This window comes from Theropithecus gelada, chromosome 8, assembly GCF_003255815.1.
Source record: "Theropithecus gelada isolate Dixy chromosome 8, Tgel_1.0, whole genome shotgun sequence".
In the NCBI taxonomy this organism is placed as follows: domain Eukaryota; kingdom Metazoa; phylum Chordata; class Mammalia; order Primates; family Cercopithecidae; genus Theropithecus; species Theropithecus gelada.
Window position 1 is genome coordinate 127,364,761 of NC_037676.1, and position 17,770 is coordinate 127,382,530.

The 17,770-nt window shown below is 40.5% G+C and overlaps 1 protein-coding gene across 3 annotated transcripts in view; it reads right to left on the reverse strand.

Annotated features, from left to right (window-relative positions):
- WASHC5 (WASH complex subunit 5) overlaps positions 1-17,770 on the reverse strand; it is a 64,842-nt gene that overhangs the window by 30,153 nt on the left and 16,919 nt on the right. For all 3 annotated transcript variants that reach the window (XM_025393636.1, XM_025393637.1, XM_025393638.1), the window contains 7 exons: positions 17,326-17,439; positions 15,601-15,772; positions 9,990-10,117; positions 5,968-6,097; positions 3,218-3,330; positions 1,970-2,136; positions 1,815-1,890 (listed from right to left, as the gene is read on the reverse strand). In XM_025393636.1, coding sequence (XP_025249421.1) covers positions 1,815-1,890; positions 1,970-2,136; positions 3,218-3,330; positions 5,968-6,097; positions 9,990-10,117; positions 15,601-15,772; positions 17,326-17,439 — 900 coding nt within the window. The remainder of the gene's footprint in view (positions 1-1,814; positions 1,891-1,969; positions 2,137-3,217; positions 3,331-5,967; positions 6,098-9,989; positions 10,118-15,600; positions 15,773-17,325; positions 17,440-17,770) is intronic.

The window sequence follows — 17,770 nt, forward strand, 5'->3', positions numbered from 1 at the left end:
TTTTCCAGAAAATGTAACATACAACAAAACATTTGGGTTTTACCCAACAGAGGGCAACAACCACTGAGTCTCATCAGTATCACTAATAGTTACTGACAATACAGTTTTTGAAAAACCCTAGTTAACTGTAATGGCAGTGGTTCTTAAACTGTGCTCCCTGGACCGCTAGCTTCAGCCTGACCTGGGAACTTGTTAGACATGCAAATTATTGGGTGCCACTCCACACTGACTTAGTCGGACACCCTGGGGGTGGGGCCCAGTAATCTGTGTTACAACCAGCCCCGCAGGTGATTCTGATGCATGCTCAAGTTTGAGAGCCACCGTGCCACAGAAGATAGCTACTCCTGTGTGGAAATCAAGACATTCTGACTGACGCACTACTGAATCCATCCAATCTAATATGCCGTCAAGTGTAAGAAGTGCCATTATTGGCCGGGCGCGGTGGCTCACACCTGTAATCCCAACACTTTGGGAGGCAGAGGCGGGTGGATCACAAGGTCAGGAGATTGAGACCATCCTGGCTAACACAGTGAAACCCCGTCTCTACTAAAAAAGACAAAAAAATTAGCCGGGTGTGGTGGCAGGCGCCTGTAGTCCCAGCTACTGGGGAGGCTGAGTCGAGATGGCGCCACTGCACTCCAGCCTGGGCGACTGAGCGAGACTCTGTCTCAAAAAAAAAAAAAAAGAAGTGCCATTATTTTATATGTCACTCAGAAAAAAATTAAAATGCTGACAACTAAACTATGATATGCCATCAACGATAAAACCTATCCCCAGTTACAGGAATGTTAAAATATGAAAAAAGTTGTAGTAGCCAGGTGCATGGTGCACGTCTATAATGCAAGGTACTTGGGAGGCTAAGGCAGGAGGATCGCTTGAGCCTGGGAGTTTGAGATACAGCCTGCGCAACACAGTAAAACCCCATCCCTCTCACCCCCACCTCCCAAAAAATGGTGCATCTCAGAATTAATATATATGGTACATGGTAGCTCTGTCAGAAGACATTGAGTAGACTGGGCTTGGTGGTTCACACCTGTAATCCCAGCACTTTGGGAGGCCAAGGCAGGAGGAATATTTGAGGTTAGGAATTCAAGACCAGCCTGGCCAACATGGTAAAACCCCATCTCTACTAAAAATAGTAAAAATTAGCTGGACATGGTGGTGAACGCCTATAATTTCAACTACTTGGGAGGCTGAGGCAAGAGAATTGCTGGAACCTGGTAGGCAGAGCTGCACTCCCACCTGGGAAACAAAGCAAGATTCCATCTCTAAATAAATAAATAAATAAATAAATAAATAAAAGAAGACACTGAGTAGATTCTTTGTTCATTTACCACGAACTGAAATTACTATGAGAGCACGGGCTGCGCCTATTTTTCACCAATATTTCCTGTTATTGTAGATATTAATACTAGTTTGTAGCAGAGGCTCAGTAATTTTTTGAATGAATAAGTAAAAGGACTTAATTCATGCCTAGGGAATAAAGGACACAAAAGACTCACATTTTTAGTACACAGATAAAACTTAAAAAAAAAATCTACTCTTCACTTAAAAATAGCATTCTTGAAGATATTCCAACTTATAAAACAGTATTCCTGAAGACATTCCAACTTATATTAATTAAAACTTTAAATATTTCTGGCATCTTTGAAACTATGATCTCATGGAAAAACTGCTAACAATTTCAGTCTATAAAAATATTGAAATTATTTACCTTCCTAAAAGGATAAAATCTTGGGCTGAATTAATGAATGAGGTATGAATGAAGGCCAACTCTTTCCTAGTAACAGAGAATCTCACTGTGTTTTGCTTACCTTTAGGAAGGTAGCTCTGAGTTTAGTAACCATGGATGGATTTACCCTTATGCTTTCTTGCATGATAGATGTGAAACTGTAAAAAGAAGAGAGATGGTAAGAAGATGTTCCCAGGGCCTTTCATCTATAGCAAATGTCAGCACTGCCTACATTACCTGTCAATCAACTGCCAAGCAAAAGAAAGGTCCCCAACGATCTGCATTGTGATCAGAACCTCCTCTTTAATGTTAATGGTTCTGATCATTTGATGAAGAAACTTTCGAGTATCGGCAAGAAACTGACATACTTGCAGATTGGATTCCAACTGGTGGAATTCTTGAACCTGTGTTACAGAAATACACTTAATTTAAAAATCCTGAATGGACTCTATGGTGCTCATTTGTTCTTGAAAACACTTCAAATAAAGCACACTACTTCTGACGATTTCAGTATTAATTATATCTCTAAAAATATATAATCATACCAATTAGATAGGGTTATAGATTATGAGTAAAAATGATGTTTTGAATAATAGAGTTGGCCGGGTGCGGTGGCTCACGCCTGTAATCCCAGCACTCTGGGAGGCCGAGGCAGGTGGATCACCTGAGGTCAGGAGTTCGAGACCAGCCTGGTTAACATGGTGAAACCCCATCTCTACTAAAAATACAAAATTAGCTGGGCGTGGTGGCAGGTGCCTGTAGTCCCAGCTACCCGGGAAGCTGAGGCAAGAGAATCACTGGCACCCAGGAGGTGGAGGTTGCAGTGAGCTGAGATGGCGCCACTGCACTCCAGCCTGGGTGACAGAACTAGATTGAATCTCAAAAAAAAAAAAAAAAAAAAAGAGTTTATGGTTATTTTTCTGCTGCTTTTAGTTATCATTTTAAATCTAGTTAAATACACAATTAAAATTTAAGAGTGGTGAGGTACAAATTTTTTCGTACAATCATTTTTGAGTTGAAAGAAAAACAATAAACTATTTTTTCAGAAAAGAAAATATACCGCTTACAAGCATATGATCATTATATAATTATTTTTGGTTTTTTATGTATTCCTTTCTGGTTTTTTTCCCCAAGGCACACACTTTTTTACAACCCTAAAAATGGTATACACATGCAATTTTGTTTTTGCTTTTACCTCCTTATTACAATTTGCCCAATGCTTCTATGTTATTTTTATAATTATGTTTCTAAGATTACATGTTTCCTCAAGTTAAAATATTGTAATTTTTGCTACCATTCTCTTCATACTAGTCATTTATTTCCCCAAATTTAGGACACTATCTGTTACAGGAAACATATTAATTCACATTGCTTTTACTTCTGATGAAATAGTCTCTCAGATATATTTACAGGAACAGACTGCTGGGTGGGTCATAAGGTGTGATTCACGATCCAAGAAACTTCATTTAAAAAGCCTTTCCTTACCTCCTCCAAAGCTTGTATCAGTTGCACAGTTTTTCTGCCCGCAGCAGTAGAATCATCGTAATTTAAAGACAATATTTGTTTTGAGATCTCTCTGAACCAAGCTTGAAGGTTTTCTAGTAATACAGAAATAAGAAAAGACCACTGAAATCCTCGAATTCCTGTAGCTGTGGCTTTGAATTTAACTAAATAATCTTTTACAAATTCAGTTCCTCAGTGCTTTTACCATGGGCCTAACACTAGGAATTTTCCAAATGACAAAAATGCCTGGAGCATGCGACATAGTAGAATAAACTTTCTACATAAATAGCTTAGTCTATAACACTTGGCAGACAAATACTAAAGGCTCAAGTACATGCTATATAAGCGGTAAGTGTAGAGGTGGTAGTGGCAGTGGAGAAGAGTTGGAAGGGAACTGAAGGATGTCCCTAGTTACCAGGGAGAGTTTTCTGGCGAAGTGAGGAAAGGTAAAGATCCGGATCATCGGAGAGATGAAGGGTATTGTATCCAGATGAAAGGCAGACACAGGCAGAGGCTTCAGGGCAAGAATGACAAGAGCATATCTTGGAGGGCAAAGAAGAGACCAATATGACAGAAGTGTAAGGTGTGACTGATGAGTCACAGGGACGTCTGAACAATGCAGGGGGTGCCATTTGCATTTCTGAACCGGCAGACATTTCATACAGTAGAGAAAGAGAAGGGTGTCTACGTGCTCTGAGTACCCTCAGTGTGTCAGGCAAAGTTCTAAGTATTTAATCTTCACAGCAATATAGGGAGGTGGAATTTGTTAGCCATTTCCCAGATAAAGAGGCTGATGCTCAGAGAAACTGAGAATGTTATGCAGGGTGACACTAAATGGCGGAGCCAGGACTTACAATTGTCTGTCCAAGTTCAAAAACTCTATTTACCTCACCAAGTTGATCCCCTAAAATTTTTGTTTATCAATGGGGTGGTTCCACATTATTAAAAGGCCTTACTTACTTATGATCTAAGTTATTTCAAGAATTAGCATGACAACACTCATAATTTTGAAGATTTTTTTAGGGCTGAGGGGCAGCGATGGAGTAGTAGGAAGAGCATGAAATTTGGGGTCTGAGATGAGCAAGACCCAGGCTCTTCACCTTTGTACCTTCAGCAAATGATTCCATGCTTAAGCCTCAGTTTCCTTATATATATGAAATAAGGATTAAGATGTGTATCCTACAGGGTTGTAAGGTGAGAAAAAATTATGAAAGTATGTCCTAAGCTGTAATAAACTATATAGCCGGAAAAAAAATGTAAAATTGTTATTTCATCTCTGAAACAAAGTTGGCATTTTTAAGGGCCTAAAAGAAATTATCACAGAGATTAATGCACTGATTCTAGACAGCTAATGGGGTCAGATTGTTACACGTGATTGTTTTGCAGATCACAACATGATAACCATAATATTCATTCTAGACTTCAGGTTTCATATAACAATATGGTGACCTGCAAAACATGTTTCTAGTTTATATCACATCATTATATGTTGGCTGACTTTTCCCTATAGGAACAATAATACAATTTGGAAATATATTTTTGCCCAACCACTCAGCATCAAAGAAATAAACAAAAGCCAAAATACAGTAATCACAAGCTCATACTGATTAAAAATAATAGTTTTTAAATAAGAAGCTACACTACTAAGCAATTCTACAGTAAAATTAACTTCATCAGAAATCGATCGGATAGTTAAAATTAACCATTAAAAAAATTGTCGCCATAAAATTCAGAATGGTTTTTTGGGAGCAGTTAGAAATTTCTTATTTATAAAAATTTGAAATGGTGCCAGAACTTTCCTATAAATAAAATTTCCTAGAAGAAGTAGGATCAAAATCATTAAAGTAAAATCTGAGTTTGTGTTTTTTCAAAACTAGTCTGCAGTACCTTCTTCTGCCACTAGATACCAGGTGCATTGGTGAACAAGAATCAAGCGAGACCAGAAGAATTTTAGCTATCATCTATGCTGGTATATTACTAACATTCTTGGATGATGTATCCTTCTTGAGAAGATCATGAGAGTTATAGATCCTTTCCCCCCTTTCCCCAAATCACATAAACTGACACATTGGTTCTGCATACCATGGAGGTGAAGGCCAGCTGTGACTCTCTAAACCCTTGTCTATGAACTGGAGTTACCAAAACCCCTGGTTTAGCCTAACCTCACGTTTCAAAGATAAGATACAAAACCTGAACTCTAGAAAGGATATGAACATTGCCCAAAAGAGCAGAAAGCTAGACGCAGCCAAAACTAACCTTCAGATCTTTTTTTTTTTTTTTTTTTTTTTTTTTTTTTTTGAGACGGAGTTTTGCTCTGTAGCCCGGGCTGGAGTGCAGTGGCCGGATCTCAGCTCACTGCAAGCTCCGCCTCCCGGGTTCCCGCCATTCTCCTGCCTCAGCCTCCCAAGTAGCTGGGACTACAGGCGCCCGCCACCTCGCCCGGCTAGTTTTTTTTGTATTTTTAGTAGAGACGGGGTTTCACCGTGTTAGCCAGGATGGTCTCGATCTCCTGACCTCGTGATCCACCCGTCTCGGCCTCCCAAAGTGCTGGGATTACAGGCTTGAGCCACCGCGCCCGGCCACCTTCAGATCTTTATTAGCAACACTAAAGAGGGAATATCATAGGATGCAATAATGAGAACATAAAGCCTTTTTAACCTGCCAGTTTCCAAGGTTTCAAATAACCTGTGCATACATTCCAAACACACCAGTATTTCTTCTTTAGCAATTACCATTTTTCTCCACTCTGGTCAGGGGTTTCACTCCCGAAAAGACATCAGCAAGCTCAGTCATCCGCTCCGAACCCTCTTTCTTGTAATGCTCCCATTTGGTTTGCTTTTCTGAAAGCATTTGCTTGAACATCTGTTGAAGCGACAGAAAAGATTTACTTACTTAAGAGAAAATCCAGACTAGGCAGTTTATGAAGAGAGCTTGAGGAAACCCAATTTAAATTTTAAATAAGAAGCTACACTGTAAATTAACAGTGACCCTGATGTCATCTCCTTAGGCACTGATACTTTGTAGAAATTCAAGGACAAAGCCAGACCACCTCCAAAACAGTAGTTCTCATACCAACTGTACATCAGCACCACCAGGAGGAGGGCTTTAAAGTTTTCAAATTCCCAAGGCCCACCCCTAAAGATTTGGTTCAGGTGGTCTTGAATAGGGCTGGAAATCAGCATTTTTAATGTGAGATTAAATCTGTGACCACTGCTCTATGGTTCTTTCTAGGCAACAATGTCTGTAACTCTAATTTAAACAATCAGGGATACTCTGTATTATCTTCTCTGATGACTGGGGAATGAACTAAATTAACTACAAAAGTTCTTTGTTTTATTATACGTTTGTTTATTTTTATTATTATACAAGTAATTATGTTTATTTTTATTTATTTATTTTTTAGAGACAGGGTCTCACTCTGTTGCCCAGGCTAGAGTGCAGTGGGGTGATCATGGCTCACTACAACCCTGAGCTTCTGGGTTCAAGTGACCCTCCTGCCTTAGCCTCCCAAATAGCTAGGGCTATGGGCATGCACCACTATGCCTGGTTAACTTTATTATTTTTTTGCAGAGATGGGGGTCTTGCTATGTTGCCCAGGCTAGTGTCTCAAACTCTCGGTCTCAAGTGATCCTCACTCCTCGGTCTCCCAAACTGTTGGGATTATAGGTATGAGCCATTCAACCACCTTAATTCTGTTTATTAATTCACTCCTTCATAAAATTTAAATTCTACAAAGTCTTGGGCAGAGAAGAAAAAGGTGTAACTCAGGGTTAGGTTTGTTTTTGGTTTTTTTCCTGAAACAAACTTAAAAAACATACTTATTTCCATCTCAGACAAGGGTGGATGGTTTTTTACACTGGGTTCTTAGGAGGTAAACAGGCATGAACACTGATTTCTCACTTAAGAAATTCCTCACTTGCCAGCATCATAATGAATCTTGAAAAGCCGAGCAATGGGATAGGGAGACTCCATCTGCAGGTGGAGAATCAGGGCTCTGTGGAATTTTGCAGGGCCTGTAGAGGAAGAATCTTAGTGATCTGGACAGAATGACTAATCGACAAAATGATGAGGGAGAGGATGAGGAATAATGAAATTATTTACAGAGTCTACCCTAACTTTCTGAGTCCCTCGGATCAATCAATGCCATTTGACAATGGCAAAGCAACAACATAAGAGCACCCTGAGGCCTTCGTAAGAGACTACATGGCATCAAGCCCTTCAAACACGCATTCACATGAACTCACAGGTTTCACATCTTGCAGGATGGAATTTGGGATAGGGGATGGTCCCTGAATTAGGAAATGCGCTGTCATATAAAGATTAGAAGAAACACAGGTCCAATTACTGTGTCTATAGCATACTCAGAAAGTGATTCTATAAACAGTGCAGGATGGAAGTAGGAGAGAGGAAGCACAGGTTAAAGAACCAAGCTGAAATGTCAGAAATTCAAATATGCCATTTCTTTGAGCAATTTGTATTGGGTATTTTTTTTTTCTTTTTTACCAGAGCTTTCCTGAAGACCTCTCATGAGTTGGTACTCCTTTATGCTGTCTTGTTTCCTGTCTACCTGGATAGACAGAAGGAAGCTGTCCATTCTGTTTCAATAGATTCCAGAGAACAGACTTATCATTAGAAATATAGGCTTGGTCAGTCAGATAGCCTAGGTCTGTCCTGATTTCCACTCAACAATGCTGAACTACATATTATCTATAGAACTCTTGGGTCCCTGGGGCTCCAGTTCATAATTCCAACTGGTCTGAGAGCATTTCTTTCTTTCTTTTTTTTTTTTCTTTTTTGAGACAGAGTCATGCTCTGTTGCCCAGGTTGGAGTGCAGTGGCATCATCTCGGCTCACTGCAACCTCTGCCTGCGGGTTCAAGTGATTCTCCTGCCTCAGCCTCCTGAGGAGCTTGGAATACAGGCACATGCTATTGAGCCCAGCTAATTTTTGTATTTTTAGTAGAGATGGGGTTTCGCTATGTTGGCCAGACTAGTCTCGAACTCCTGACCTCAGGTGATCCACCTGCCTCGGCCTCCCAAAGTGCTGGGATTACAGGCGTGAGACACGGTGCTCGACTGGGCATTTCTTCCTTGTGGGCATTTTTTCACTTGCCTTTGAAAGGCCACTTTTGCTTTGACCTGGTTCCTGTTCTTGGATCTTTCCTGTTTTTTCACCTTGGCTTAATCTGTCTTTCTTCCCCCACTGTACTGACAGGATGGCTCCTAGATGGTAGGGACACACTTTGTTCATATTTACATTTCCAGCACCTAGCAAAGAACAGAGTAGCTTTTCAATAACTATTTGCTATTCAGAGGGAAACCATTAAAATTATTAATAGATTAAAAAGGAGCAGCATTCATCTGATTTGATAAAATTATACCCAGACAAATCACTGAAAACACTCAGCACGGGCATTATCATTATGTTAGTAGTCAGCATCTACTTTTTCTGAGCTACTTAGTAGGGGAATATAGTGTCCTCAGACACCTAGAAGATAAAGAAACATCTAGTACACTAGCAACCAAACTGAAGCAAGATGAGGATCTGTTCCGAATGGGTATAAATGTCTGGGCTAGTTCCTGGGCCCACCTGATCCAAGCCCCCAGGGTTACTGGTTTTAAAACCTGGGCATTCCCAGGTACCCATCATTTTTATTATGCCCATATAGGCTTCTTTACAGGTAAGACTAACCTCAGCCATTTTCTTCAGTGAACTCAGATGCCTTAAAGTCCTCAAGATGACCTTGTACAAATGCTAATCACCCACCCTATTTAATCCCTTTTCAGTGGTTCTCATGGCTCCTAGGATCAAGACCAAAGTCCTGCAAGGTCTAGTATGAGCTGACTCCTGACTACCTTTCAGCCTCATTTCACACTACCTTTCTCTCACTCCCCTCTAGCCAGCTGGTCTTTCAGGTCTTTGAATTGTTTATGCTCCTCCTCACCCAAGAAGACTTGATATTCTTCCTGTCACTGGAATGTTCTGCATCACACTCCCTACCTTTTTCTAGCTAACACCAACAGATCCCTTCCCCAGGCCCCTTCAGAAGCTCTTGTGTCTCTTCTCATGCAAGTCTACCAGGAGGCAACAGGATACTTTATTTTAGGTACTTGGAGAACTACATTTCTTTCCCTCAGAGCAAATATCTGAGTTTGTATTTACATTTTTATTAGTGTGACTTTTTTTTTTTGAGACAAGCTGTCACTCTGTTGCCCAGGCTGGAGTGCAGTGGTGATCTTGGCTCACTGTAACCTCCGCCTCCCAGGTTCAAGTGATTCTCATGCCTCAGCCTCCCCAGTTGCTGAGACTATAGCCATGCACCACCATGCCTGGCTAACTTTTGTATTTTTAGTAGAGACAAGGTATCACCAGCCTGCTGACCAGGCTGGTCTCGAACTCCTAACCTCAGGTGACCTGCCCACGTTGGCCTTCCAAAGTGCTGGGATTATAGAAATGAACCACTGCACTTGGCCTATAGTGATTCTTTAATTAATGTCTATATTCCCCATTAGGCTATAACTTTTACCATCTTGTGTACCTTTCCCCATCACTGTATCCCCAGTGAAAGGAGGCATTACATGCTTGTTAAATGTTTATTCCTGTCCTTTTACTATAAGAACTATCTCAACAGCTCGAATCTGTACCTGAATCAGAGACAGAGCAAGTAATCCTAGTCTTTTTTTTTTTTTTTTTTTTAATATTTTTAAGCATAAAAAAGCTAAGACTGTGGTGATATTCATTCAAATATTTTTACCTCTTTGAGTATAAACTCAAATTGTGCAGTATCCAATAGCAGCTGGAAGAGGATCCTGGGATTGTACCGAGAGTCTGTTAGAATCTGGTCCTTGATTTGACGAAAGCGTTTGTTGTTTGGGTCACAGGCTAGAAAGAGGAAAAGTGTTATCTGCTTACTAAATGTGTAGAAAATATCTATGAAATAGATAAATTCTTAAATATCTTCCTTCATTTTAACCATTTAAAAAGTAATTAGCAAAATGTCTATCAATAAAAGATGGTGAAATATAGTATATCTATGCCACGGAGTACAATTAAACTGTTAAATGACAGTTGAAACTGACATGGAGCGTCATCCTTGAAAGATTGTTGAATGAAAAAAGCAAGCTGCAGAACAGTGTTTCCAAATTTTGTGAGCATTCTGTGGTTCGTTTATAGCAACTGCCTAAAATGAATGGGCAGAGCCTCATTGTACTACTTCATACTTCATAGGTGGGTGGCTTCCTCACGTCCTGTCTGTTAGAGTTGCTTTTGCTTTAGGCATCGATCCCTGCCATTCAGTAATGGACTGCTATCCCTAGAGAGGCCTGTTTGCAAGGTTGGCTCTTGACTGGCATCTGGGAACTTGAATTTCACGAAGAGCTGCCATCATTTTGAGAACTCACAAGGTCAGCTCACTGAGGCTTAAATGTTTGTACAAACAACGTTTTCCTTCTGGAAGTCTGGAACTTTGGTACGTGCTGGGCAGAGGCTACCTAAATGCACAGCCCCCAATAGAAACCGAAGGAAGCTGAGTCTAATGAGCTTTCCTGGTTGACAACACTTCATATGCATTGTCACGACTCACTGCTGGGGGAATTAAGTGTGCCCTGTGGGACTCCACTGGGAGAGGATGCTCGGTTGTGCCTCATTCCTCCAAATTCACCCCATGTGCCCTTTTCCTTTGCAGATTTTGCTTTCTATCCTTTTGCTATAATAAATCATAGCCGTGAGTACTACTAGATGCTGAGTCCTCTGTGTCCTTGTGGTGAATCACTGAAGCCGGAATGGTCGTGGGGAATGCCTGACACAACAAGGACAGGCTCCTCACACAAAGACGAGGGACCCCCAAACAAGAAGCAGCAGACCTGTGGCCATCCTGCTCCTTGTAGAGGCCGGAGGGCATGGCAGGCACTCAGTTTTCTGAACTATCCACTACCCAGGCACAGGGAGCTTAAAGCAACTAGGCCAAGGTCACAAAATTAGGCACTGTATCCCCAGTGACAGGAGGCATTACATGCTTGTTAAATGACCGAAGGTAAAAATACTGGATGTCCTAATTCTTAGGTCATCCTATCAGCCAAGCTAAACCATTTCAAATGAAATAAACGCCAAGTTAAAAGAAAAGAATAGAATAAAAAATACTGATATTTGCTTAGACTGGTTTATAAGGCAAATTATTTATCTAAGAAAGAATAAGTAGAATAAGGCAAAAATACAAGGCAAAGCTACTGCTGTGGTTTGAATGCGTCTTCCAAAAGTTCATATGTTAGAAACTTGGTTGCCATTGTGGCAGTGTTAAGAGGTAGAGCCCTGGGGGGCAATTGTGTTATGAGGGGTCCACCTTCATGAATGGATTAATGCCATTACCACGGGAGTGGGTTAGTTATTGCAACCGTGGCTTTGTTATAAAAGTGAGCTCTCTCTTGCACCCACTTTCTTGTCCTTCTGCCTATCTGGCATATATTGACCCTTGCTAGATGCTGGCACCATGCTCTTGGACTTCCCAGCCTCCAGAACCGTGAGCCAAATAAACTTCTTTATACACTTCCTACTCTGTGGTATTCTGTTATAGCAGCAGAAAATGAACTAAGACAAATAAAGTCAAAGTCAAAATAAAAACTCTAAGACTTAAACAGACTTTGTCAACAAGTTCACAGCTGATAGGTATAAGGTCCATGGTAGTTATACTAGTATTACATGTACACCCTCCTGCCTTCCTAGTCCTGCCCCCATCAATATCTCAGGATGTCTGGCAAGTACAGAACAACAATGTTGTATACGTATATGTCATGGGTGGTTTTGGTGGTTTAGTTATGATAAAGCCTGTGGAAGGTCACCTTATATGCTGATTTCTAAGTTATTCCATCAGGAGGAGACTCCTGACAACCTGGAAAAGAGGCTCAGTTTTCATAGGAAACTGCAGAGTTCTGATTTTTCATGAATTTGCCAGAACTATCTGGGAAGAAATATATTGGAATCGGTGACACTGATTACACAAACAGAAAATTCTCAGCTCTATATTTACCTAACTAAACAAAAATCAAACAAACTCAGGAGTTCCAGTTGTCTTTACACTAATTTTAATTGAACTAGAAATCTCCTGATTTTAATCTGCTTTCATGTTTGCATAGGGAATGTAAGTACCCAGTTGTTGGACAAACACTCTATATTCCTCAATGTGCTTTAACATTGAGCTTTTTGGTATAAACCAGGTTTGCTTCTGGGGTTCCCAGGGCCTGACCATCTCTCTCAGATCTGACCCTTCAGGATTCATACCCAGAGAACTGCAGAGCCATCAGAACTTTGGGGTCAAACTTCAGTAGCCAGCCAGCCTTTCTCATCCCATATTTCCTCAGAGAATGTTTCTTCACAAGGTTCTGTACAAGCATCCTAAGACTGGGAAATGCCTCCAGCAACGCAACAGGAGGCAATCTGAGAATAGGCCTGCTTTTCTGTACACCATGACTGAAATTCCATAAAAGTTAACCAAGCAGTTATTTTTCCCATGTGTCACTCACAATCAGATAGGCCAATCATTTGTTTCTGATAAATTATGACCCTGTGCAATCAGGTCAGACAACTGCCAGGCATAAAAATGAAAGACAAATGTGGCTGAAGATAAAACCACAGACCTCTGGCAAGCCAAGGTTGTCCCTGGCATGGGTGCAAATTCAGGAGACTACTGGCTTTCCGAACACAGGCAGGGCCCTCAGGCAGGGTCACACAGAAGATGAAGATGAGGCTGAGTCGCTAGAAAACCCCAGTTGGTTTTATGACAGGATAAAGTGAGGGCTTGAGTTGTTTATACGCTTGTGAATGCAAGACTTTTGGTAAAGAAGATTAAAAGCTGAGTCAATGTAGTAAAATCCTCAAATTAGAACTGGAGTTTATGTAAAAAATAAACTCAACTAATTAAAAACAGATTCAGGGATTAAAAACTCCAGCCATGGTGTTCATACTGTGGGTAAATTGTAAATGGATATAGGCCAACAAGCAAGATGACGAAACAAACTGGAAAGCAGCTCTTGGGATAAAGGTTTAAGAAGCTGGAGAGAAGGCTGAGGGGAAACTCCACATATTTTCAAAGATACGAAGGATGCGGAAGTCCAACTGCTGTTTTCACTGTGGACCACCCATAGGAAGTGGAAGCAGACGGTAGCCAGAGGGACTGTGAAGTCATCTTGGCTGTAAGAGCTGTGAGACAGGGGCTTCCATGTTACAAAGAGAGGCTACAGAGGAATCTCGTGTGCAGTTTTTTAAAGAGACACAGCCTTATCTGAAAGAACAAAGAAGTGCTGCACACAGTACCTGTCTCAGAGCTGGTCCTCAAGGAAAGTTGGCTGAGTGAAAAACAAAAAGCAGAGGGCTTTACAGGCCTGCTGAATGACACACCTCTTAGGGGTAGGGGTATACAGCCCTGGATGAGGGAAGGTATTGGTTAATTAGTGTTGATCCAGCATTTACTAAGAATAAGAAAATGTGTCAGCCCTGAACAAGCTCAGAGATGTTAGTTCAACTTACTTATTTTTCTACCATTACACCAGAGGTTGAGGCGTTTCTCACAATCTGAACTTCATGGTCAAACTGTGTGGCTAGAAGGTCTTGAAGGAGACCACGACCCATAAAAGGCTAAGACCCAGTCTACCCTAAACGAGCACTCTGGTCCAGCCAGGTCATCAACTCAGTGGGCCCGTGTGTTTTTCTGTACTTCCAAAATCATATCACTTATTCCATCATTTCTGCAGTCGAGAATTTCTTCTGGTTTTTGCTTCAAAACCTCATCACAGGCCTGGTTGGTTCCTGATTCCCGTATGGGGCTTTCCTGACCTCCTCTGCTCCCCTATCCCAAGCAACGTTTGCCTCTCTACTCTGAACTCAAACCACACCAAATGTCTGTTTGACACACCTGGTGTCTGTTTACTGCCTTGGACCTTGAATTCGTTTCTCATTGCTGCTCTAACAATTACCACAAACTCAGTGGCTTAAAACAACACAAATTTATTCTCTCACCATCCTAGAAGTGACAAATCTGAGATGGGGCTCACTGGGCTAAAATCAAGGTGATGGCTGGGTTGGGCTCGTTCTGGACATTCTAGGGGAAAAGTCTGTTTTCTTGCTGTTTTCAGCTGCTAAAGGCTGCCTGTATTCCTTGGCTTGTGGCCCCTTCCATCTTTAAAGCCAGCAACGGCCAGTCAAGTTTTTGCTATTTCTCTTGTTCTGACACTTCTGCCTCCCTCTTCCTGATTTAAGGACCCCTATTTATAGGCTGGGTGTGGTGGCTCAGGCTTGTAATCCTAGCACTTTGGGAGGCTGAGGTGGGCTGACTGCTTGGGCTCAGGAGTTGGAAACCACCCTGGTCAACATAGTGAAACACTGTCTCTACAAAAAATACAAAAAACTTAGCCAGGCGTGGTGGCACTCGCCTGTAGTCCCAGCTGCTTGCAGGGGCTGTGGAAGGAGTATCGCTTGAACCCAGGAGGTTGAGGCTATAGTGAGCTGAGATTGTGCCACTGCACTCAAACCTGGGGGACTTGAGATCCTGTCTATTAAAAAACAAAACAAAACAAAAAAAACCGGGGGGTGGGGGCTCTTATTTTAATAATATTTTTTGAGACATGGTCTTGCTCTGTCACTCAGGCTGCAGTGCAGTAGCATGATCTTGGCTCAATGCAGCTGCAACCTTCCAGGCTCAAGTGATCTTCCCACCTCAGCCTCCCGAGTAGCTGGGACTACAGGTGCATGCCACCATGCCCAGCTAAATTTTTTACTTTTTGTAGAGGGGGGGTCCTCACTATGTTACCCAGGCTGGTTCTGAACTCCTAGGCTCAAGCTCTCCTCCTGACTTGGCCTCCCAAAGTGATGGGATTACAAGTATGAGCTACTACACCCAGCAAGAACCCTTATGATTACATTGAGTTCACTGGGATGATCCAGAAACATCTCCTTACTTTAATGTCAGTTAATAGGCAACCTCAATCCCCACTTTTCACGTAATATATCTACTGGTTCAGGGACTAGGGCATGAACATCTTTGGGCATGGGCTAGAAGGCATTATTTGCCTACCACAGATCTGCAGTTCTATTTTTTTCATATGTCCACATTTGATCTCCCTAGTCTGATCAGTGACAAGCTCCTTGAACATGAGAGCTAAACGTCCTCTTATTCCCTAGCATCTAACAGTACGGGTCAGGGGAGAGCTTTTCAGGTACGCTAGTGACCTATCCAAGTTGACAAAAAACGACTAACTTTAAAAAGCTTTCTCATTCAAGGCCTCTCTCCCTGCTACATCACTTTACATCGTGAAGTAGGTCCTGATTCTGAGTCTTTATATGGAGCAATATAAACGGCCACCCCTTTTGTGCATTACCTGAGTCTGCTGTATGAAGCATCAGCCATCGGATGGCAACATTGCAGTCTCTCAGGCAGTTCAGAAGCTTTGGGATATTGTCCAGAACCATCTCCTCCCTTAAATAACCTTCTTTTAGAAACTGCTGCACTTGAGCATGCACTCTTTCACTGACAGTAGCATATCTGCTTGCCTTGACAAATAAAAAACTTCAATTACATTTAAAAAGTCATTTATCTTGAAAATAAATCACATTCAAATGAATTCACTGACAAATAGTAACATTTCCATATAGGATGAATGACATATGGACTACAGTTATAGGGCTCAAACATTAACATTTTTATGTAATTTCTATATAAGATGAATGACATATGGACTATAGTTCTAGGGTTCAAAGATAACATTTCTATATAAGATGAACATATGGGCTATACTTATAGGGCTCAAAGACAACTGGCTTATTGAACACATTTGAAAAAAAGCACTGAACTTAGAATTCTGAGACTACATCCTAGTTCTGGCTGTGATTAAACTTTGGTGTGACTTGGGGCTTAATCCCCGTGTATTGGTTTCTTCAAATTTCAGACGGAGACTTGGACCAGGTGGTTCCTCAGAACTCTTCTATTCTTAACTTAGATGAAAAAGAAAATAAGGACAGAAGTTCAATTGCTTGTTCTCGCTAATACTGTTGACAGAGAAGGCAGAACAGAGCAGAAACACTTAAAATATAAGACTTCTTCTATAGGCTTATGAAAGCTTAGCAAAAAATACACCTTAGTATATAAAAAATGAATTTCCAAACCAGCTTTTTGGAAATTTTGGTTATTCTGCTTTACTTAAAGCAAGTCAAATGTTAAACATCATCAACCTCGGCAAGTTAGTTGAAATCTATGGTATCAAGAAACCTCTTAAAAATGTCACAAATGAGAAAATGCAATTTTAGAAAGGGATTTTAGCAATGAAAAATTAATGTTCTGATGTTGGTAAGTATCAAAGTGCCACTTTCTCTAATATATTTCCAGGAGATGTGCCAACATTGAAATTATTTTGTGCATTATTTATGGAATTCAATTTGTTTGAATAAAACATGATGAAGTTTTTTGAGTCAATATTGTTTTATCCACACAGGAAACTCAGTAACTGAGCCAGGATGAGGAACATAAAAAAATATTAACTATGCTCCCCAAGATTTTATCTTTATTCCTCTACTTACTTGGATGTTCCCTTCTGCCTTGTGTAAGAACAAAAGAGACAGAATATAACTATTTAAACTTTAAGATGAATGTCTTCAGTCTTGTTGCTTATTTAGCACATCAGAAATGATAAATTTAAATTACAGTGACAGGACATATTATCCATATTCAGTTACCATCTTCATCATTCATCCTATTCATAAAAACATTATCAATTCCAGCTATTGGTACAACCAACTCTGGCCATGAGAATACAGTCTTTAAGCAAAAGTAAACTAAGTCATTTGGGGCATACGCCACGCTTATTTGTCTTAGATTATACTGAATCTTCCTCAGGATCCTGATTGCCAATTTACATATACCATGTAACTTAAAAACCTACAATTACCTATGTTATTCTAACCTATAAAATTCGCCTTTTGTTAACCATTGCATTAAATAGTGTCTAAGTGAATATCTTCCAAATTCCTTGGGAAATCTACTTAGCTTATTTGCTACTTCATAAACTAGGCCTGCAGTTATTAGAGAATGTCCCCAGATTAGAACCTACCTGTTCTCTGACATTTGAAAGGTCCAGGGTATTATTTAAAGCAGTTTTTGCAGCTTTGTAAGGTTCCCAAGCATCTACTAGATTAACTGTGATTCCCATGTAAATACTAATTACCTGAAAGAGGAGACATTCAGTATCTGTTAAATTCCTACTCACTTCAAGGCAAAGGGTTGGATACATAAAATGTTATAGAAGGCAATACCCACTCCGTGTTTAAACTCCATTCCAATGAAAAACCAAGATTTTCCAAATATATAGGTAAGTGTTCCTGATTGTTAAGTAAGTGTTCCTGATTGTTAATTCATGTTAATAGGTATAAAGATCTCTTTACACCTATTAACGTTTCTTTTTGAAATTCTCTATTGTGTAATATTAATGTTTTCTCACCAGTTGTTTTATTGGTTGGCAATTGCCTGAGATATCTTTTTTAAAATCCCTTCATTTT